Source organism: Marmota monax, unplaced genomic scaffold, assembly GCF_021218885.2.
Source record: "Marmota monax isolate L192 unplaced genomic scaffold, Marmota_monax_Labrador192_F-V1.1 WCK01_AAM20220418_F8-fsc00122, whole genome shotgun sequence".
NCBI classification, from domain to species: Eukaryota; Metazoa; Chordata; class Mammalia; order Rodentia; family Sciuridae; genus Marmota; species Marmota monax.
Window position 1 is genome coordinate 6030871 of NW_026695223.1, and position 24782 is coordinate 6055652.

General features: G+C 39.2%; 1 protein-coding gene across 1 annotated transcript in view; it reads left to right on the forward strand.

Annotated features, from left to right (window-relative positions):
* Window positions 1-22841, forward strand: part of Mgam2 (maltase-glucoamylase 2 (putative)) — an 81783-nt gene extending 58942 nt beyond the window's left edge. The window contains exons 37-49 of the mRNA XM_046434138.2: window positions 2386-2519; window positions 2776-2810; window positions 2919-3035; window positions 3615-3763; window positions 3872-3956; window positions 4373-4429; window positions 4826-4950; window positions 6106-6194; window positions 10156-10205; window positions 13648-13821; window positions 15151-15355; window positions 15605-15927; window positions 17080-22841. Coding sequence (XP_046290094.1) covers window positions 2386-2519; window positions 2776-2810; window positions 2919-3035; window positions 3615-3763; window positions 3872-3956; window positions 4373-4429; window positions 4826-4950; window positions 6106-6194; window positions 10156-10205; window positions 13648-13821; window positions 15151-15355; window positions 15605-15927; window positions 17080-20421 — 4885 coding nt within the window. The 3' untranslated portion in view covers window positions 20422-22841. The remainder of the gene's footprint in view (window positions 1-2385; window positions 2520-2775; window positions 2811-2918; window positions 3036-3614; window positions 3764-3871; window positions 3957-4372; window positions 4430-4825; window positions 4951-6105; window positions 6195-10155; window positions 10206-13647; window positions 13822-15150; window positions 15356-15604; window positions 15928-17079) is intronic.
* Window positions 22842-24782: the final 1941 nt, after the last annotated feature.

Sequence of the window (24782 nt, forward strand, 5' to 3'; positions counted from 1 at the left end):
AAACTCTTCATATATTCTGGATACAAGTGATTGATAGATATATGGTCTGCAAATATTTTCTCTCATTCTGTAAATTGTCTTTTCACAGAATGCCCATTTTGAGTTATTTTTTGCATGATTTATGGTATGAAGTAGAGGTTTGATTCCCCCCCCCCCCCATTTAATCGTCTTGGCACCTTCTGAAAAATCAACCAACAGTAAATGAAAGTGATTACTTATGGCCTCTTAACTCTATTTCAGTGATCTCTATATCTACCTTTTAATAGTACTATGCTGTCTTATTTAACAAGGTATGAATCTTCCAATTTTGTTCTTTTTCAAGATTATTTGGATATTCTGGCTTCCTTGCATTTGATGTGAATTTTAGGATCAGCTTGGCAATTTCTACAAGACAGGTATTACATTGAGCCTGCAGATCAATTAGGGAAGTGTTACTTCTTTACCAATATTAAATCTTCTGATTAATTAATATAGAATATATTTCCACTTCTTCAATTTCTTTCAACAATAATTTTAGTTTTCAGTGTATATGTTTTTGACCATTGTCTCTTCAAATGTATTTCTTCAAATACACATACAAATGTGTATTTGTACACTTGATAATGTCTTTTTTGTTCTATTGTTTTTTTTATCTCACATAGTTGTTTTATTTTCTGACTACATATGTGCACAGAAGATTTATTTTCTTTCAAGAGCTGTTTGGAGATCCTTTATGTATGTTTGTGCATGAGGAAAACATAGCTTGCTGTTTCTCTTCTTTTCTTTCTTTCTTTTCTCTTCTGGTACCAGGAATTGAACTCCTGTAGTGCCTAACCACTGAGCAACATTCCCATCCCTTTTTATTTTGAGACAGGGTTGCTGAGTTGCTTAGGGATTCTCTAAGTTGATGAGGATGGCCTTGAATTTACAATCCTCCTGCCTCAGCCTCCCAAGTCACTGGGACAGGAATGAACCACTAAACCCGGTCAATGACTGCTTTTTGAAGCATGGCATAACAGAATGCATTGTACCAATAAGCTATAGTCATATATATTGTTATTTGGATCCCAGATTTGCCTCCTTGCTCTATAAATAATATTTAACAAGTTTTGAAACTTAGCTGAGCTTCAGTTTCCTAACAGTAAAAAGAATGCAGGGAGACCTTCCTCATGTGCTTCAAAGATGGCACCATGTGCTGCTGGGATACAGCAACAGATCCACAAATAGTTGTCAAGCCCTCACCCCATCCCTCCTCTTCCATCCACATAGAGAACTAATTTAATAGATCTTTTTTTTTTTTTTTAGAAATGAAATCCATACTCTAGGGGCTGGTGTATCCCTTCCTGTCCTGATGTGAAGTTGGTTAGGATTCTCAGCATGATTTTCAGATAGCAAATTCCTTTTGGGGAGAAGTTCTCTGACTCCAAAGGGAACAACACTGCTACCTCGTGCTCCAGCTGCATGGAATCCCATGGCTGTGCTTCCTCAATCTTGGTCCTTTTTTTTTTCTTCTTCTTCTTCTTTATGTACTGATTGGGTTAAGGGTTTCATTTATTTTATGAACCTTCTTGTATTGACTTACACATGAATTATAACATTATGGAATCAGCCTACGTATTCATTAGCAAATGAATGAATAAGAAATTTTTATGTATAAGTATTTTATATATCATATATATATATAAATTATATACATGTATTCCACACATACATATACCCACCCATACATACACATACATACAGTAGAGTTTTATTCAGCCATTAAAAAAAAACACAGAATTATATTATTGCAGGAAAAAGGATGGAGCTGGAGACCATACTTTTGAATAAAATAAAACAGACTGAGAGAAAAAAGTGTGTTTTCTCTCATATATTGAAGTTGGAAGGAAAAAAAACAAATCAAACACAAAAGTACTTCATGAAATTAGAAGGGATCCAGTAGGGTATAGGAAGAAGATTAGGGGGAGGGTGGAGAAGGTATTGGGGAGTAAAATTGATCAAAATTTTTTTTAGATATGCACAAATGTGGCACAACAACACCCCCCCCCCGTTCTGTCTAATTGATATGCACAAATTAAAGAGAATATGAGACTAGTTTTACACAGTGAAGAATGAGAGGGAGGATGAAAGAGTTCTTCTAAACAAAGTCTATTGTCTTTTGTAAAATTTACCACATTCGTTCCCAATGCTGTGTTTGCATAGGCAGAAATTTGTAGAAAATGTAATCAGGGTCAGAAAATCAGCAACAGGAGATCATTATTGAATGTCAGACCTTGGCTAGGATGGGAGGGACATTTTTAAACTACATTTTTAAAGACTGATCAGTTCACAAGTCAAGGTTGAGTGAAAGAACTCAGGCTGTGGAACAACTCAACAGTTAACTTAATCTTGTTCCCCTCCTACCAGAGCTGTGCAGGAAGTGACTGGACAGCGAGGGACTGTCATCACCCGCTCCACATTCCCCTCCTCTGGCCGCTGGGGAGGACACTGGCTGGGAGACAACACTGCTGAGTGGGACCAGCTGGGGAAATCTATCATTGGTGTGTGGCTTGTTCCCGGGGCCTCTGCTCATTTTGGGGGTGGGGTACTGGGTATGTATAGATTATCATGTAGGCAGGCAGTAAAGTCAAGAAGAGTTGAGTTCTTTGTGGTTGTGGGTTTTAATTTACAATCATTTTTTTTCAATAGTTTCATTATGAATGGCCCAAGGTCTTGAATGATAGGGAAAAATTGGTCAAACATTTTCTCTTCCAAAAGGACCTCTTCTGCTAACACAGCCATATTATCTCATTGCAGGCATGATGGAGTTCAGTCTCTTTGGAATGTCTTATGTAAGTCATCTTGGAGTCATTACTAATGCCTTGTCAGGTTCCAATGTCAGCAACTTCAAAAAAACCCACAAAAACTCTCATGCTCTGATTCTTTTTTCATTTTCTCAGACAGGAGCAGATATCTGTGGCTTCTCTGGAGATGCTGAGTATGAGATGTGTATTCGCTGGATGCAGCTGGGAGCCTTCTACCCCTTCTCCAGGAACCACAACACCAAAGGGACAAGGGTGAGGCAGCCATCGTTCATGCTGCAGGCGTTTGTACCCTCAGCCAGGCCTTCTTTTTAATTCACAAGAGTATCATAACTATTTTCCGAGAAAAAGCACACACACACACACACACACACAGAGCACAATAACTCCTCTTCTTGGAATATCTACAAAATTCAAAACTCCAGAGTTATCAATAATTTTTAAGAATACACTATTCATCATGTTCTGGAGGATTAGTACCTATGAGGAAAGAAGTTTTTATAGTTCCTGCATAGGACTGAAATATAAGAAGCACCTCTTGCTTTTAAGAATATTGAATTTGTGTTGCATTCAGATTCACCTGAGACATATCAGCACTGAATAGAGAACTACTTCTCTTCACATGTGCAAGAGCAAAGCTGGACCTGGGTGTGGTCCTTAGGGATCGGTGTAAAAAGAAAGAGCAACACTTTCACACTTTCTAGTTTTTCAGGTGGCAGGGCAGGGTAAAGAGTAGGCTGGAATGAAGTATATATATCCAGTATACACACTGGATAACCCCTTTCTGATGCTACCAAAATTGGTGATCTGTGATATGCTCTCTTATCCCTTTAGAGACAAGATCCTGTGGCCTGGAATTCAACCTTTGAGAACTTCTCAAGGAAAGCCCTGCAGCTCAGATATACCCTGCTGCCCTACCTCTACACTCTGATGCATAAAGCTCACACAGAGGGCAGAACCGTCATCCGACCCCTTTTCCATGAGTGAGTATAGCCTGTGTCCCTTGCCTGTGGGTGGCCTGCAGATCTGGACAGGTCTTGTAAATCACCCTCTGTAACAGTGTGTGTGAATTTTCATATTTATCATTTAAGGTTTACAGATGACAAGACAACGTGGGATATAGACCGTCAGTTTATGTTGGGACCTGCCATCTTGATCAGCCCTGTGCTGGAAAGTGTGAGTTTTTCATTGTAGATCAGGAAGCCTCTTATCACACAGTGCAAAGTCACAGGAAAAGCATTTTCAATATCCCCTTGTCTTGTTACAATCACTATTTCTATAATGTCTCAAGGAGATTTTGTTTTTGTTTTTTTTCCAAGATTCCCATTAATGAAAGCTTCACAATAACGATTAACTTCTCATTATGAATTTTTGTCACCTTTTGCCCTTTTCCAACTTACTCTTTATAAAAAATTATTTTTCTGTGTATTTGAAAAAGAAATTCTCAGTCTATTTCTTTAAAAAAAATCTCAAATTCTTGACATCCTAATAGAATTCTATTTTTAATATTAATTCTGCAGAAAATGATTTAAAAGTTAAAATTATTTCCTTATTGCAATACTCAATAATGACATGTTCATTTTGTGTTTCAGAACACATTTGAGATCAGTGCTTATTTTCCCAGAGCCCAGTGGTATGACCATAGCACGGTAAGAACAAATGTATTTGTGAGGACCCGGGTGGCTCTCTGCAGGCTAGAGAAGTAGTTAGAACTTTTTTTCTGACTTCTGAACATATATTTCTAAGGCAGTAACTTCCAGCCTTTTCAGCTGTTGCAAGATTTGTTTAAATGAAGGGATGCATTAAAGCATAAATAGATAAAATCTGAGATTCTGTATCCCACTGATGTCTACCAGTTACCCTTCAGGAGAGACAGAGAAAAGACTAGGTTTTCAGAGTCTTAAGCAAAATGAAAAAAAATTAAGTTTTCTCTCCCAGTTTGCAATATGTTGCTAACTTCTTTGAAAAGAAGGACTTGTAATGGAGCATGCATTCATTTAATCAGTTCATCTGTTCCCATATCTTGCCTGTATGATCCTTCCTAGGAATCTGCCTACAGATCCACAGGTGAGTTGGTAATACTGAAGGCTCCCCTAGACCACATCAACCTTCATGTCAGAGGAGGCTACATCCTGCCTTGGCAAGAGCCTGCCATTAACACTTACTACAGGTAAGAAGAAGAAGTGGGATTTGATGGCCTTGCTTGGCCATGTGAGGCACCTTAAGGCTGTTCCATATTTACCAGGGCTATGTGGATAAATCAATCAAATTGCAGATGGGTCTTCCTGGTTGGATTCTGAGTGCCTTCTGAATAGGATCTGGAGAATGAGTTCATAAAGGCAGTCTTGGAAAGATCTTTTATTCTAATGCTGTGTGATGGTGAAATGCTTTCCTGAGGGTGGAAGCATGTTTCTCTTCCCATGCAATTAAAAATATAGGAGTATTAATGAGCTTCTTGCCTTGTGATGGCTACCCAGGAATGTAGTTCTAATTCCAGGGTGACTTTGGTCAATGCAAGAAGATATTCCTTTCTTTCTTTCTCTCTCTCTCTCTCTCTCTCTCTCTCTGTGTGTGTGTGTATATATATATATATATATATATATATATATATATATATATATATGAACTCACTCATTAAGGAGAATATATTTTGTCAAGAAAGGCATCTGCAAACAGAGATAGCAACCCTGAAGGAGAGAGGTCAATTTACAGTCTGTGGTGTAAAGCCCAGATTTACATGAAAGAGGGCTTTGAGCTGGATCTTAAATAATGAATAGGATTTGAATGGATGAGTGCAAGAGAAAAAGATATTCTGGGAGGATGAAAGAACTAAAGAGTGGATTGGATTTGGGGAATAGCAAGCCATTTAGTTTAATTGGAGCATAGATAAGGGAAGGGGTCACATAAATTAAATTCAAGCAGGAATAGAGCAGATCATGGAGGGCTATGAATGTCTAAGTAATTTAGAGCAACTTGAATAAGTAATTTAGAGAAACCTGAAAGCTATTGAAGAGTTCTTTTTTCTTGAGGTTTCTTCCTGAGGACTTCAGACCTCATTAAATTACTTGAATATGTATATTTATAAAGTATGTATATTTAGTTTTTGAAAGTTGAAATTAAATCAAATGTTTCATTAAACATTAAATGTTTCCATTAACTTTTAAGTATCATATTTTATCACATTTTACCTCTTTTTAGAACTTTATGTGCATATTTAATATGCTACTTTTATTTCTGGATAAGTAATATTTTCAACATGAGCTGTTCTTCATTCTTAAAACCTACAAACTAGTGAAAATTAATACCCCTCCCCTTTTTTTGATAGTCGACAATGTTTTATGGGGTTAACTGTTGCTTTGGATGATGATGGGAAGGCTGAAGGTCAACTGTTCTGGGATGATGGACAAAGCATTGGTGAGTGTGAACTTCCCAGAATCCTTGAACATCATTCAGAAAAGCAGTACCCTAGAGGATCAGTGTGTAACCATAGGAACTTAAAATCTCTCTGTGTCTGCTACTGTCAATATGATCCTGGTGTGGGAAGAACTTTTACAACTTTTCCCTGCTTGTGTTATGCTACAAATTATTATAGACCAGGTATATGATGCTATAGACCAGGTATATTTATCCAGCCAGGGATGGTCTCTCTTACTCTGATAAAATAGTGTGGATACAAATATCAGGCTGACAGTTAAATTCATTCTCAATGGAACAAGGACTGGGCTCTATTATTGGGCCAGCTGGTCACACCAGGCATCTTTTTCCTCATATGTTGGCCCACTCAGGAAAAAAAAAATAGAGTTAGAAAATTTCTTGGTAACTCATAAATTGGGAATTAAGTATCACCTAAAGGATACTTCACACCTTATGTGCTTTCACTCCCCAATCCAGGGACAAGCTCATTCTGCCTTGGATTGGAATCTACTATTGTAATCAGAGCAGCCTCTTTTTCAGACATTTCTATGGAAATACTGACACACTGCTGCCAACCAGTTACTTTTCACTACTTATATACTGTGGAACAGAACATTTTGTCTTGCAGCTTGCCACATTTTCTGAAATGTTAATCTATTTCTCACTACTGCATTTCTAAAGGCTTCCTTCTTTTTAGTTTTATTCATTATAAAGATAAGATACTCTCATTAAAGCATGAAGTGTTCTCTTCAAAAAGTCTTAAAGATAGAAAATTAGAAAAAAATATGTCCACTTTTAATATTTTTGCTGTATTACTTTTGGATTTACATTACTTAATAAAATGTGTGATTTTTTTGTAGCTGGAAGCATACTACAAATTTAATTTGTGAAGCCTGCTTATTTTCACTTAACATAATGAAAGACACAATTCTAGATGTATTATATTCTCCTTATAAGCACCATTATGACATAGATTCTATCAGGAAGCTATGCTGTAATTTATGTAACTGTGTAATTGTTCTTTATATAGGATGCTTTCAGTTTTCATTTTTATGAATCACATTTTGTAGTATTAGCCTGTGTTTGCATTTTAGATTATTTCCATAAAGTATATTCCTTGAAGATCATTATTTTCCTTTCTTCAAAGAGTTGTAATTTACATAAATAAAATGTCTTCATTTTTAAATAGCGCTCTTGAATAGTTGGCAGATACACACAGTGAGATGACCACCATCACATCAAGATACAGGATCTTTTCATGACCCAAGAGCGCCCTTATTTTTTCCAGTCAGCTTTTCCCACTTCCACCTGCTACTTCCAGGAAAAGGCAGTATTTATTCTGCTTTGTCCAACTACAGACAGAGCCATGTCTCCTAGGTTTTATATGAGTAGAATCAGGTGGTGTAGACCCTTTATGTGTCTTTAGATTTTCACTTATCAGAATGCTTTTTAAATTCACCCGTGTTGTTGCTTGTAAAAGGAGCTAATTACTTTTTAGTCCTGAATAGCATTCCATTTTGTGGATATACCACAATTTGCCCATGGATTTACTGATAAATATTTAAGTTGCTTCATTTTTGGAACCATTATTTGTGTATAAAACATTTTGTGATCTTATCTGTTCATCTCTCTTGCCTAAAAATCTGGGAGTGGAATTGCTGGGCCATATTGGATAAATACAGGTTTAATGTTCAAAGAAATTGCCAAAATTATATTCTAATGTGGCTGAACTATTTCCTATTATTAACAGCAATGATTAAGAATCCAGCTTTTCTCATCCTTGCTAATACCTGGTATTATCAGTTTTTATACTAAATACTAAAATATGGAACAATTAGATTTAATTTAAATTTTCTATTAGCAGATTTTCCTTGCTTACATAAAGTAATATAAAGGCTACTTCAAGGATAATCTTATAATCTTTAAAAATTCTGTGAGCCAAATCTCATTCTTGAAAACTCTTCATTAACTGATAAAAGTGGCTATAGTGTTTGCTTAAGTTGCATTCATTTTAAGGCTAAATTTAAAATACCATATGGATTTTGTAATTTTTTACTTCCCTATGAGGTAATGTTGAAGACATAGAAGAGAGTCAGTCAGTTCAAGGAGATAATTTTTTGGACTATTGGCAAGAGACTGAAATGTTGACAAAGGTCAAGAATAGATCATGATGTAAAACTGACTTTTAAGAAATAGGAGGAGGTATGAAAGTACCATGAGGAGAATGAATAAAGTAGATACCAACTAAGAAATAAAGTATTCCTCTTTTTTTGAGTTTTCACATTTTGTGGTTTTAATTACCTATGGTCAGCAACAGTCCAAAACTATTAAATGGAAAATTCCAGAAATAAGTAATTGATGCAGTGGGTAGAGTGTATGAAATTTTATGCAATCTTAGTCCATCTCACTTAGGATATGAGCCATCAGTTTATCCAGTGTATCCATGCTGTATATGCTACCCTCCAATTAGTCACTGAGAAGGCATTTTTGTTATTAGGTTAACTGTTGCACTATTTCAATGCTTATATTTTACTTAATAATGGCCCAAAGCTCAAGCCTACAAAATTATGTTACAATTGCTGTATATTATTATTAGTTTTTGTTAATCTCTTACTATGCCTAATTTATAAATTAAAGTGTAACATAGGTATGTATATATAGGAAAAAAACACAGTAATAAGCTTCAGTACTATTAATACTAGTACTGGTATTAGAAACTAGTTTCTGGTATCTGCTAGAGATAGCAGAACATATGCCCCATGTATAAGTGGGGACTACTGAATTTCAAGGGGGAGATGTGTAGGTAAAGGGTGTCTTAAGAACCTTGAACACTGTGAAGAGATATTTAGATTTAATATATTATGTCACTTGTGACTTTGAAAGGATAAGATTCAGTGATAAAAAGAAAAAAGGAAGAACGTAAGAATGTAAGATCAAATTTCAAGTTGAATACACAGACATCACAAGCAAAATCTACCTTTTTGAGACAAATGGCAATGAAAAGGAGATCTAATGGTCGAGTTTTCTGGAGCATACTATATATATCCTGGAAGATCAGTGAAGGCACGTAGCGATGAAGAACTCACGGAGTGTACTCTGTAGCAGCAGGAGGACTTTGGATCTCTGGCATTCTAGGAGAATGAGCTAAGAGTAGGGACAGAGAATAATGAAGATAAAGATGATGACTGATGATGACGATGAACAGCGATTTCCCCTTTTTTTATTGGTACATTGTAATTATACATATCAGTGGGACTTGTTACGCATTTGTTCATGCATACAGCATAACAATATAATTTGGGCAAATTTGTTCTCTAGTACCACGTACAACAAATTTTGACCATTTATTTTGCACAACTACAGTGTATGTGCCTATTGTCATTAATGGGCACTATTCTTATCTCCATTTACAGATGATAAAACATTTTTACTTGTCTGAGGCACAACTACTAAGTACTAGAGCTGGGATTTAAATCCATGTCTCTCTGAGTTGGAAGCCTGAATCCCTAAACACTTTCCTCAGCTTTGGGCCTTTATCATTACACCCATGGGGACTCTCATGGCTATATGCTTGTTACATCAGTGCAGAATGACTAACCAAGTCTCCACATTTCACCTATGGTTCTATTCCGAATTTAACTCAGATTATTTTGCATATGCAACCTCCTGACCCCTCTCCATCTCCATACCTACTCCACTCATACATCCCCATAATAACCCAGGGTAAAATATTTCTTGAATACTACCTATAGTTGCGGGGGTGGTGGTGGTAGATGTGTTACTCAGAACCCAGAACCTCATGTATGTTGGGCAAGTGGTTGGCTACTATTGAGCACTTCTCAGGGAATTGATGATATCCAGATTGGCTTTTGTGACCACATTAAGATATTTTCTGACTTGATTATCTGCTGCAATGGAAGCATTGAGCAGTTGCTTATTTTCTTCTTCCTCTTGCTTTCAGACACCTATGAAAATGGAAACTATTTCTTGGCAAACTTTATTGCAGCTCAGGTAATGCTATTTTGTTGAACTTTATAAATGCTTTTTCCAGTTAGTTACAGATTAAACATTATCAGTTAATGTTTATAATATCTCACATTTTAATAGGAGGTCTTTACTGCCTTTACCAATTCAGATTTGTTAACATTAAAATAGGGAAGAAAAGAAATCCTTATTTTGATAATTATCCAATAGTATTATTATAGATAAAGAAATTTGGAACTCACATTGATCCAGGGAAAAAATGGATTCCTAAATGTGTAACATGTTTTCAGATGAGAAATTTAATAAGCTGTTATGCAATAATGCTGTACCACAGACAACCTCAAACCCTCAGTGGCATGAAACTATAAGCACTTGGTTATTAGACTGCAAAACTCAGATGACTGGACTGAATTTGGCTGATACTGGCTGGCTCAAAAGTGACTGCATTTAGCCACTGGTTCTAGGCTGCTTGAGTGATCTTGGCTTCACTTTCTCACATACCTGGCATATCAGCTGACCTACAGATGATCTAACATGACCTATAGGATGGTCTGAGCATGGTGTTTTTATGATTATGGAAGAAGGTGCAAATTGACATGGAAATACCTATAATCACCTCATGCATGGAGCTGACTAATCTCCCACTAGCAAAGCTAAGTCAGATGCGCACGTGGGACAGCATATTGCATTAAGTCAGGCAAAATTACCAAAATTACATAGAAAAGTGAGGAATGAATAGTTGGAGACAACATTACAATCAGTGTATTATGTTAAGTAATTCCATGAATAATCTGTAATTCTAATTAGAGAAAAAAAAGGTTCATTTCATTTTCAAGTTAGAATTTGCTTCTCCGTAATTTTTATCTATTGACTTAAAATAAGAATAATTGTAGCACAAATCTATTCTCTTTTCCTTAAGTACTTCAAATACTTGAGATGTCTTTTATGTATATATATATATATATATATATATCCCTTCTGTCTTTTTGCATCTCTGGGCTAACATTATTGGTTTCTAGATGTGATTATTCTGTTTGGACTCCAGTTATCCTAGATTTCCCCTAAAACCTGGTTCTCAGGATTAAGAGCACAATTTAGACCTTCACTATCCAAAATACATGTGACTGTTAAGCCCTTGCAAGTATGGCCAGCCTAATTTGAAATATTTAATAACTAAGTTTGAAGAAAGATTGTATAATATCCCAGAGGTTTTATATTGAATACACGTTGAAATAATATTTTATAAACCTTGATACTAAATAAAATATCTTTTAAAATCAATTTTTCCTTTTACTTTTTGAAAATGTGGCTATTAGAAAATTTAAAATTACATATATGGTTTGCACTATATTCCTACAGGAGAGAATTAATTTTTATATTGCCTACTACCACTTTTTAGCCAGACTGTTTTTTACTGATGTTGCATTGTGTTAATGTTTAAACACATGTATCAGATGTTTGGCACATAAAAATCTCATGGTCAACTACATTTTATTTTCATAGACATGAGTATCAGATCATATTGTCTTTATACAGAATTTGCCTCTTTTGAAACTAAATGCAAAAGTTTGTATTCTCATTAAATCTGTACATTCCCTGTTTTTAACAAAAGAATACTGGAGTGGAAAACTTTATTTTTCCTCTCAAAATATTGTTTGTAAATGAAGCTGTTGATCTAGAAATCCTGGATTTTAGTTCTCTTTCTACTACTAAGAGGCGCTTTTCTTGTTAAATCTATTTATTATAAAACATAAGATGGCCCTTAAATTACTTTTAAATCTAAATTTCCATTCTTTTGTTATTCTACAGTAGTGATAAGAGGATTCTTACTTCTGGGATGTTTAATAAATTTCCCCCCTAGAGATCAGTGGCCTGAAGTGAAAAAAAGCTGCTAGCGTTCTGTGGGGTAATTATTATCAGTGTTGCCTGGCTAGTGAGCCAACTTGTGGGGTAGGAGCTGATCTATAGTATTTACTGACTTCTGTGTTAAAAAAAACATCCACCATCTTAACCAATTTCTAACTATAACTACTATGCACAATTTCAGGAAATTGAACCATCTGCTCTCTCAAATCAGTAAGATCTAGCCCTAATACCTACTTGCTTCAAGTGTATATCTTTCCCTTGATCTTTCCTTTGATTCGGCCTACCCATTTTTCCTTTGATTCAGCCAAAAAATCCTATTAATTCTTTTTTTTTAAATTTGTTTTAATTAGTTATACATGACAGTAGAATGCACTTAAATACTTTGATGTATCATACATAAATGGGATATAATTTCTCATTTTTCTGAGTATACATATTGTAGAATCACGTTGGTCATACAGTCACCTATATACATACAGTAATAATAATGTGTTTCATTCTACTATTTTTATTATCCCCACATCCTCTGCCTTCCCCTCCTTTCACTTCCCTCTACCTAAGCTAAGGTAATGTTATTTTTTTTTTGCATTACAATTCTTAATACACATAAATACCACACTTTTTGTATTTCTGTTTGTATATATTGACACCCAATTCAAGTCTTCACACATGTACTTTGTATAATGATGTCCATCACATTCCACCATCCTTGTTACTCCCCTACCTGCTCCCTTTCCCTCCCACCCCTCTTCCCTATCTTGATAATGCCAATTGTATGCTTCTTTCTCTTTCTACTGCTACCACCAGAATCAAGATATGCACAATTCTAGTCTACTTCAACTATTCCAACTTACTGCATAGTTCACAACCTTATCTGACATACTTACATGCAAAACCAGTCTCATTTCCCTTTTTTCTTAGCACCACCTACAGTAGCCCTTGCCCTAACTCAATGAGTGTGCCCTTGTTCAAATTATCTCTGTCTCTTTTCCCTGCCCCATTCATGTCACCTTTATACATCCTATCCACCTTCCCAGGACTTCTGAAGTTCTGTGTCCTTACCAAATCTTCCTTGACTACACTGTTCCTATAGTAACAAATTTTCACTATGTGTTTCTTTTGGCCTTAGTTACATGGCATCCCATGATTTATTTCAGGTTATTTTAATCCTTGCATTGATGCTTAACGAGCTCACAATTGAGATAAGTTCCTGCATTTCTTGTCAACCATCCTTACTCTAGGGCTTTTTCTTTATTCACCTGTATTAATTCTTCTAATTCTGTGCATATAGGCACATTGTCCTTCAGCTACTCACTTCATCTCCTAGAACCTCAGTTTTCTCATCTGTAAAACAGAGTTTCTTTTCAAAATTATTATAAGAATTAGTAAAAGATACACGCAAGGTATGCTGGTAGGCCTATTTTTTGACATCATCAAATTTATTGCAGCAAGTGTTCAGGAAATGTCTTTATAAAATGTTCAACTAAGAATAAAAATAGCAAACCAGTACAACAAAGGCAACTTGAGGTTTCTAAGCATCTGAATGCAAGGCATAGGTTAATAATAATGTATTTTGCACTTTTCTTTTTATGAATTTTTTTAGAACACCTTGAAAATTCAGGTCATACACAATAAGTATTTGAGCGACTCAAATTCATTGAAAGTTGGATATATTAAAATCTGGGGAGTGAACTCTGCTTATGTGACACAAGTCGGTTTCATATATGACAACTGGGAATTCATGACGACCAATTTCAAGAGTGACCCTTATACTAAGGTATGTCTGAAAGGAATGCTATCATGAACTAATTTTATTATTCTGCAAAATTATCAACACTATTATCAGCCTTATATGTACATATATTTCAAATGCTATAAATGTTTGCAACAGGTATGTTCCCAAAAAGTTCAGTGTTGGATTATGCTGTGAAATGCATAGTATGTTGTCCCAGGTCCAGTGGTCAGTGGTTTGGTGATACCATCTGTGCATTTACAAACGAAATTGTGCTTTTGAATAGGTCAGTTTCCCAGGCTGCATTATAGAACTTACTTTTCTGTTCAGAGGCTAAAACAAAGAAAAGAATGATTCCTTAATGTTGCAAAGGTTCCTTGCTCTTTCCTGCAGCAATCACATCCCTGGTCAAATTTTTATGGATCTTTTAGGTTGAAAATTGGCAGTAAACTGTGGTGACCATTCAATGACTATATCTAACCTTTGATGTTTTATTTGGTTAATAAAACAAAGTGACAAAAATAGAAGAACCTATCAGAGGGTATGCTTTTGTTGTTAGAGCCACATAAATCAGCATTTTGAAAGTTGTATTAACAATAGTAACACCTAGAGCAATCACAGAGGAAAAAGCACTCTACTTTAGCACATGACACTAATCAGAAATATGAGTTCAGCAAGTCATAGTGTAGAGTGCAAAAAAGTGAAAATTAATAACTCTAGTTCCAGCTTCTAAAAGGTGAAAAGGGTGCCCTGTTGATATTTTAATTTTAGAAAAAGGCCCTTCTGAATACAGGCCAAATAATTCCTTTTTCTATAGTCTCTTCTAGTTGTTTGCAACATTTTCCCTGGACTATTGGGTTCAGAACCACTTTTACCAAGTAACTGTATCTAATTAAGACAAATACAGAAAGTCCTTGAATACCCTCTTTTTTGGACATTTCCATAGCACATCAGATGCCAGTAGGTGCCAGTTACCAGGTGTTGAACATAGTGAAGGTATGAAACTAGCCTGCTGCCAGGAAGAGTAAGGCCAATGGCAAGGCAAGGAGGTTTTAATAAACACTGGATTTAATTGCAGCTGTAACATTTAGGACCAATGTGGTTCTGACTGAATGAAGTGAGTAGGAAGAGACTGCCATTATAGGATTCTGCACACAGAGCATCTCTCCAAATTAAACTGTCAGGAATGCATGTGATCTAAAAAAAAAAAAAAAAAAAAAAAAAGTTATGGTATACTGTCACTGTCTTGGCAAAGAATGAGCACATTGTGGGTTTTATTATTGTTGTTAAATGAAATTTCAGATGGGACTAAAATATGGTAAAGAAGTTTTAATACACCCACTTTATTTTATTTTATTTTTATTTTTTTGGCAGACACTAACTATTCAGTTGACTGACAAGAGTGTTAGTCTGGAAAAATTAACTGAGGTATTCTGGATTCATGGGAATCCTTCCTTTACTACTCCGCCTGTGACAAGTGCCTTCCCCATGAGTCCTGAGCCTTCTACATCTTCTACAACAGCTGTTGGTACTGAGATTCTCACTAGCTCTGCTAGTGCAAGTCCTACTGCTGGCACTAGTGAACCGTCTGCCATAACCACTCCTTCAACCAGCTCTACAGCAGTCACAATTAGTGCAGCTGGTCCTGACACTACGCCTTACTCTGTGGCCACTGGTGCTAGCACAAGTGCCACTGTACCTGTCCCAACCACAACACTCACAATAAGCAGTACCAATGTCACCAGTGCCACAAATGCTTCCTTCACCACCAGTATTGCCACTGTCACCAGTGTCACTGTCCCTGTCCCAACCACTCCTTTCACCACAGGTACTACTAATGTCATCACTGCCACCAGTGCTCCTTTCACCACCAGTATTGCCACTGACACTACTGCCACTGTCCCTGTCCCCACCACTCCTTTCACCACAGGTACTACTAATGTCACCACTGCCACCAATGCTCCTTTTACCACCAGTAGTTCCACTGACACCAGTGTCACTCTCCCTGTACCAACCACTCCTTTTACCATAGGCACTACTAATGTCACCACTGCCACAAATGCTCCTTTTACCACCAGTAGTGCCACTGACACTAGTCCCACTGTCCCTGTCCCAACCACTCCTTTCACCACAGGCACTACTAATGTCACCATTGCCACCAATGCTTCCTTCACCACCAGTATTGCCACTGACACTAGTGGCACTGTCCCTATCCCCACCACTCCTTTCACCATAGGCACTACTAATGTCACCACTGCCACCAATACTCCTTTTACCACCAGTAGTGCCACTGACACCAGTGTCACTCTCCCTGTCCCAACCACTCCTTTTACCATAGGCACTACTAATGTCACCACTGCCACCAGTGCTCCTATTAGCACCAGTTTTGTCACTAACACCAATGCCACTGTCCCTGTCTCCACCACTCTTTTTACCATGGGAACTACCAATGTCACCATTGCCACCAATGCTTCCTTCACCACCAGTATTGTCACTGACACTAGTCCCACTGTCCTCGTCCCCACCACTCCTTTCATCACAGGCACTACTAATGTCACCACTGCCACCAATGCTTCCTTCACCATGAGTATTGCCACTGACACCAGTGCCCCTGTCCCTGTCCCCACCACTCCTTTCACCACGGGCACTACTAATGTCACCACTGCCACCAGTGCTCCTTTCAGTAGTGCCACTGACACTAGTCCCACTGTCCCTGTCCCCACTACTCCTTTCACCACAGGCACTACTAATGTCTCCACTGCCACCAATGCGTACTTCACCACGAGAATTGTCACTGACACCAGTGTCCCTGTCCCTGTCCCAACCACTCCTTTCACCACAGGCACTACTAATGTCACCACTGCCACCAGGGCTCCTTTCACCACCAGTAGTGCCACTTTCACCAATGCCACTGTCCCTGTCCGAACTACTCCTTTTACCATAGGCACTAATAATGTCACCACTGCCACCAATGCTTCCTTCACCACAAGAATTGTCACTGACACCAATGTCACTGTCCCTGTCTCCACCACTCCTTTCACCACAGCCACTACTAATGTCACCTCTGCCACCAGTGCTCCTTTCAGTAATGCCACTGACACCAGTGCCCCTGTCCCTGTCCCAACCACTCCTTTCACCACAGGCACTACTAATGTCACCACTGCCACCAGGGCTCCTTTCACCACCAGTAGTGCCACTGACACTAGTCCCACTGTCCCTGTCCCAACTACTCCTTTTACCACAGGCACTACTAATGTCACCACTGCCACCAGTGCGTCCTTCACCACGAGAATTGTCACTGACACCAGTGCCACTGTCCCTGTCCCCACCACTCCTTTTACCACAGGCACTACTAATGTCACCACTGCCACCAATGCTTCCTTCACCACGAGAATTGTCACTGACACCAGTGCCCCTGTCCCTGTCCCCACCACTCCTTTCACCACAGGAACTACTAATGTCACCACTGCCACCAATGCGTCCTTCACCACAAGAATTGTTACTGACACCAGTGCCACTGTCCCTGTCCCCACCACTCCTTTTACCACAGGCACTACTAATGTCCCCACTGCCACCAATGCGTCCTTCACCACAAAAATTGTCACTGACACCAGTGCCCCTGTCCCTGACCCAACCACTCCTTTCACCACAGGCACTACTAATGTCACCACTGCCACCAATGCGTCCTTCACCACAAGAATTGTCACTGACACCAGTGTCCCTGTCCCTGTCCCAACCACTCCTTTCATCACAGGCACTACTAATGTCACCTCTGCCACCAGGGCTCCTTTCACCACCAGTAGTGCCACTTTCACCAGTGCCACTGTCCCTGTCCCCACCACTCCTTTCACCACAGGCACTACTAATGTCACCACTGCCACCAATGCGTCCTTCACCACAAGAATTGTCACTGACACCAGTGTCCCTGTCCCTGTCCCAACCACTCCTTTCACCACAGGCACTACTAATGTCACCACTGCCACCAGTGCTCCTTTCAGTAATGCCACTGACACCAGTGCCCCTGTCCCTGTCCCAACCACTCCTTTCACCACAGGCACTACTAATGTCACCACTGCCACCAGTGGTCCTTTCACCACCAGTAGTGCCACTGACACTAGTCCCACTGTCCCTGTCCCAACTACTCCTTTCAACCCGGGCACTACTAATGTCACCACTGCCACCAATGCTTCCTTCACCACGAGTATTGTCACTGACACCAGTGTCACTGTCCCTGAACCAACCACTCCTTTCACCATAGGCACTACTAATGTCACCACTGCCACCAATGCGTCCTTCACCACAAGAATTGTCACTGACACCAGTGTCCCTGTCCCTGTCCCAACCACTCCTTTCATCACAGGCACTACTAATGTCACCTCTGCCACCAGGGCTCCTTTCACCACCAGTAGTGCCACTTTCACCAGTGCCACTGTCCCTGTCCCCACCACTCCTTTCACCACAGGCACTACTAATGTCACCACTGCCACCAGTGCTCCTTTCAGTAATGCCACTGACACCAGTGCCCCTGTCCCTGTCCCAACCACTCCTTTCACCACAGGCACTACTAATGTCACCACTGCCACCAGTGGTCCTTTCACCACCAGTAGTGCCACTGACACTAGTCCCACTGTCCCTGTCCCAACTACTCCTTTCAACCCGGGCACTACTAATGTCACCACTGCCACCAATGCTTCCTTCACCACGAGTATTGTCACTGACACCAGTGTCACTGTCCCTGAACCAACCACTCCTTTCACCATAGGCACTACTAATGCCACCAATGCTCCTTTTACCACCAGTAGTGCCACTGTCACCAATGCCACTGTCTCTGTCCCAACTACTCCTTTTACCATAGGCACTACTAATGTCACCACTGCCACCAATGCTTCCTTCACCATAAGTATTGCCACTGACACCAGTGCCACCGTCCCTGTATCCACCACTCCTTTCACCACAGGCACTACTAATGTCACCATTGCCACCGATGCTCCTTTTACCACGAGTATTGCTACTGACACTAGTCCCACTGTCCCTGTCCCAACTCTTTTTACCATAGTCACTAATGTCACCACTGCTACCAATGCTTCCTTCACCACGAATATTGTCACTGACACCAATGTCACTGTCCCTGTCCCAACCACTTCTTTCACCATAGGCACTATTAATACCACCAGTGCTCCTTTTACCACCAGTAGTGCCACTGTCACCAGTGTCACTGTCTCTGTCCCAACTACTACTTTTACCATAGGCACTACTAATGTCACCACTGCCACCAATGCTTCCTTTACCACGAGTATTGTCACTGATACCAGTGCCACTGTGTCTGTCCAAGCCACTTTCCCCATAAGCACTGTTGGTGCTACAGCAAACACAGCTGCTCAGGATACAGCTCGTCCTCCTGGTGCCACTGCTGCCAGCCCGAGTGATGTGGTGCCTCCTGCAGCCATGGCCTCCCCGGCCAGTACTGTTGCTGCTGAAACCAGTACTGAGTTACTGGCCTCATCTACCTCCCCGCTAACCAGTACCAGTCATGTGGGCAGGAGCACTGTGGTTCCTCCTGGCGCCACCCCTTCCCCTCCTGGCGCCACCCCTTCCCCTGCAACCCCTCCCACATCCAATGCTGGTGCTAGTGCTGCTCTGGTGACCACCTCCTCTCGTGCCAATAAGGATGATACCAGTCCTCACCATGGACTTCCAGTTGCGTCCACTCCTCTCACACACACTGGTGCTGATTCCATAAGCAATAGCTTTCCTCTTTTGACTCCTTCTTTCTCTGAAAATAGTACTGATGCTTTGAACACCACTGTTGTTACGGGAACTACACCTGTAGGTAGGAAGGTTGCTGGCACTGGCAGTGAGTCTCCTGTTACACATCCTTTTCCCTCTACAGTGCCTGGTGGTTTCAACAGTGGTAAGACTCTTCCTGAAGTGAGTACTCTTTCTACAAATACTGTTGCTTCTAGTCATCTTCTTTCTGTTTCGACTTTCTCCCCAGAAGGAACAACTGCCACCTCTCTTAATCCCCCTGATACTGCAGTGCCACCATCTTCAGACCTGGGCCCGGGAACCTCCCCTGTCACAACAAACTTAGCAAATAGCTCCGCTACAGAGGGTACAACCTCTGGCACCACAGATACCACTTTTGATGTAGCAACTGCTACTGACACACAACCATCTAGTACCCAAGACTCAAGTTCCTTCTCCCCTACTCCTGCAAAGGTTAGAACTGCCTCCTCTGAAATCACAGAGTTCACTGCTCCCGGCTCTGCTGTTACTGTGACACCAGTCTTAAGTCACACAACATTAATCCCCACTCATGTTCCTAATCAAGGCACCATTGATACTTCTACCACAAGCACTACAGCCATGACTGTGGTTTCACTTACTACAAATGCTACACATCTCACCACTGCAGGAAACACAAATGCAGCCAGAGGAGTCGCCATGGTTACTATGTCTGCCAATGACACTTCTGTAAAAACTACAGACCAAGGCATGTCAGCTCTGCCTCCTATAGGTGACCCTGGTGCCACCAGAGATGATGAATCTCTGATAGAACATACCAGAAAAGTCACTGCTACTCATCCTCAAAATAGCCCCACTCATGCTTTAAATACCACTTCCACAGGCACTGGGGATACTTGAAACCAACCACCACCAATGCTCACAATGCTGTGTAGCACCAGGCATCACAGGTACTGTAGATACTCCCACTAGAGGTACCCCAACTACTCAACTACTCTTAACCTTGGCACTACAAGTGTTTCTACTGAATACTTTCTCTACTCTCCCACATAGTACTCAAGAATCTGCCACTTCTCATACACAAACACTAAAGACAGCACATCTGCTGCTAAAGCTACTGGAAATGCCACTACAGTATGTAGTTCTACCAGGGCTACACATATTTTCAACACAAAAACCACAAATTCAATTACTATTTATACAGTCCTTTCAAATTCTTACATCCAAAGTGCCAAGGTATCCTGTATATTTCAATATATAGTTTAGATACTTCCACTCCTCATAGAATAACATAGGATGCTTCTGGTTATTGCATCTACAGAAGTCACAAGTGCCATGAATGCTGCTCTAGTTCCATGACTGCTGTTGAAGCTGGGTCATTACTACAGATAACCCTTTGAAACAACTATTGCATATGTAGACGATCAGTGGATACCCAATCTTATGCTTTCTGTTTTCACCATTATTTTTACTCTAACCAGAGCAGATATGGGTATTCCAACACTGTCAACATTGCAGGCAGGTTTAAGAATGCATCCATTACAAAGTTTTCACCAAAGAAGCCAAATTGTGTACCATGATTCTTTTAATCATAGTTATTATTTCCATAGCCCTATTAATTAAACTTTAAATATTTATATCCTTGCTACAGACTTCACACACAATCTTGGTGTTTTCAGATAATATATTCATAGACTTTAGGTGCTATGAATACTAGTACCCAAGACTCGAGTTCTTGTAGATGTAGTTATTGAAATAGCTCAAATTGTTTCTTGGGTAACAGGACATGATACAACAGTATCACTAAATGCACTAGTGATACACATGACACTCAATTGACCTTTCCAACAACAGTTATTAATATTGCAAATTATTTGATTAATGATGCAAAAATAGCAGTTTATTTTCCTGAGGACTTTTCCAAGTACCAGGGCTACCAATATAGAAATTTGCTATCACACATGCTAAAAGTCATATTGCTTTTGATAAAATTCTCGTTGTTGCTGTATATATGGAAAATGCTATCATTGTAGATATTGTATATGCCTTGACTGCAGGCACTGAAGTCATTAAATTATGAATATTAAACCTTTTGCTATCACAGAAAATAAAAATGACTCTACATAATAAAAAAGCAGTCCCCCAGTTTTGCAGTCATTATTTCCATGGGCATTATTGATACTACAGATTTGATAACTATAGGTTGAATATCCCTTATCTGAAATACTTGGGACCAGAAGTGTTTTGGATTTCATGTATTTTTCAGAGTTTGAAACATTTGTATATACAGAATGAGCTTACCTTGGGGATGTGATCCGAATCTAAACATGCTTTATTTTTCATATATACCTTGTACATATAGCCCGAAGTTAATTTTATATAATATGTTTAATTACTTTTTTCCTGAACAAAGTTTTATGTATGAAATTTCTCACTAGTTGCATCATGTTGGTGCTCAAAACGTTTCAATTTCAGACTTACATATTAGGGATGCCCAACATGCACTACTTTAGTGTGGGGACACTAAAGTCCTTCCAGAACCCTTCACATTCATCTTACTTATGAATCTAGGCCCTTACTGGTACCACCAGTGACAAGCTCTGACTCTCCAGAAATCACCCAGAGAAAAGACACAGCCCATGGGAAGCGGTCGACCCTGGAATCAGAGTTCATAATCTTGTTTATTTTTCCTTTATCTGCCTGCTTTCCCTTTGTTATTTGACTGTTTTAACTGTTATTTGACACTCTCTTCAGTGTGATAAGGCTTTTGCCTTATCATGTTCTTGGTCTTTTATATACAAATTCATCACTTATCTCCAACCTATTACTTCCTCAGATCACCCAGAGGCCCCTCAGTAGACTCAGGGTCATGGCCAAATCCAGCCACTTTTGTGCTGTTGATGGTTTAACTCTAGAAAAGCTTTCTCCAAGTGCAGTTACAGAATCTGTGCAGTGCCCCACAATATTCTGTGGGATCAAAACTATCTTCACTCTAATAAGCTGTTATTTGCCTATTTCTTATTCTTACTCTTATTCTCTCATTAGTATATGGTAGATTTTTCCCAGAGATTCTATTCTGTGTTGTATCACAATAGATAAATATAGAGACAGATGCTAGAATATAGTTTTCTTCTGTAATGTAAGATACTCATATTATTCGGATTTGCAAAATGTAAAACAGTGCTATTCCTTTTACTGCTTTTTTTGTGCTTTGAAAAATATGTTATTTTTCACAAAATATGTTATTTATGTTAACATGTGGGAATATATTGTTATTTTTAATGAATGAAAAAATAAATAATGACAAAAATATTTTACAAGTGACTCAATTTTAAATTTGAATGCAGTTGATATTAACAGATATATCACACACAAAGGAAACATGGTGTCTTTACTGAATTGGATGTAAAGAAGGCCTGAGAACAGAGTTTGAGAATCACCCTAAGGGTGACCACATTCACACTCTCAGGTCCTGGCCAGGTTCACTACTGAACAGCATGGAGGAACTCCAGCATCTGTGACTTATTCCTCATGATTATCCACCACCTTCTACAAACACTTCTTCCCAGCTTTCTGAATGGCCATCATAGCTGTGCTGTGGTCAGGACATTTTTGTGGTGCTCTACATGAGGGCCACAGGATCATCAGTTAGCTACATTTGCCTTGTGGTTTTGGCACACAAGCTACAAGGCCAAGAGACCATATGCTGGAGTATACATGGCCCTTAACTTGACCTTCCAACTCCAAACAAAACTTATAACTCTATGGGATTGGTCATGAACTCCCTCCCTTGTACCTTTACAGAAGGAGACCCCAGTGTACTTGTCTTGTTGGTACCAAACTCAGACAAAATAAGTGCTCAGTGTCCTAAGGCCGCAGAAGATGCTGCTTCCAGCTGAATCTTGGCCAAAGGCTTTCCTATAAGTACTTGAGATTTGGAAAACCGGATGAGTTTGCTCTAATAAACAGCACTGAAGTTGCTGAAACCCAACCCCTTTGTACATGTAAATGGACCATAATTACAAGAATGGAAGAAGTACTCTGAAAAATAAAACAATTCAAACAAAATCTTGGACTTGGCCAAATGTCTGAATACATTTGAGAATTGAAGCTCAACAGTCAGTGCAAGGGGAGTGGTCCCAAAGCCAGGTTTGGAAAACATGGGGACAATGCTTACTTACCACTGTGTGTGAGATAGCTTTCTATCACTGTGACAAGACACCCGAGGAAACTAAATTAGACAAGGAAAGATTCATTTTGGCTCATGGTGTCAGAGGTTCCATTCAGTCCATGGTCACTTGGCTCAGTAGGTTCTGGGCTTTTGATGAGAGAGACATCAGGGCAGGGATGGAATATCAGAGAAAAGCTGCTACTTCATGGTGGCCAGGAAACAGAGCCAGAGGCAAGGGAAAAATAACCTTCAAGAGCAAGTCCTCTGTGACCACCCCCTCAAGTTTCCGACACCTCCCAGTAGCACCAACAGTGGGAACAAGCCTTTAACTTGAGCTTTTGGGGACATCCCAGTTCCAAACTATCACACAGTGGCAACACGGTAAAACTTATGCATGGACCCTAATTTATAAGATCCAAGGAAACTTCTATGACCTACAATGACTTGAAAACTTTATTTATTAGTCTATTACCTCACTGGGACACGCACGTATGTGATGTTAATTCTGCACTATGTATTACAAATCATGTTCTAAATATAAATACATTTATTTTTCTACACTTCTGATATTTAGATGTTTCCACCCACACAATTATCCCTGTGCACAGTTATTGTTAGTATTACAATTGATACTATAATGTAATATATTACATTATATTATTTACTTAAACTTTATTTTGAGTGTCACTATGCAAACACTATTCTTATCAACCATATAAGAGTTATTGTATTCATAGTGCATGATTAATTTTCCAATGAAAAATATAGATGATGGATGTTTTGGATTAACAAGGTATTCACTAGAGGCTAGAGGGACTGAGAAACAATTTAAGGAATAGGGGAATTTGGGATGTGTTCAATGGTACAGAAAAGATTGTGGGATTAGCCAATCCCAAAAAAATGCCAAATGTCTTTTCTGATATAAGGGGTGTAACACAAAAGGGGGTAGGGAGGAAGAGCATGGGAAGAAGACTACCTCTAGATAGGGAAGAGGGGTGGGAGGGAAAGGGAGGGAGAAGGGGAATTGCATTGTACAAAATACATGTATGAAGATATGAATTTGGTGTCAACATATCTTATATACAGAGAT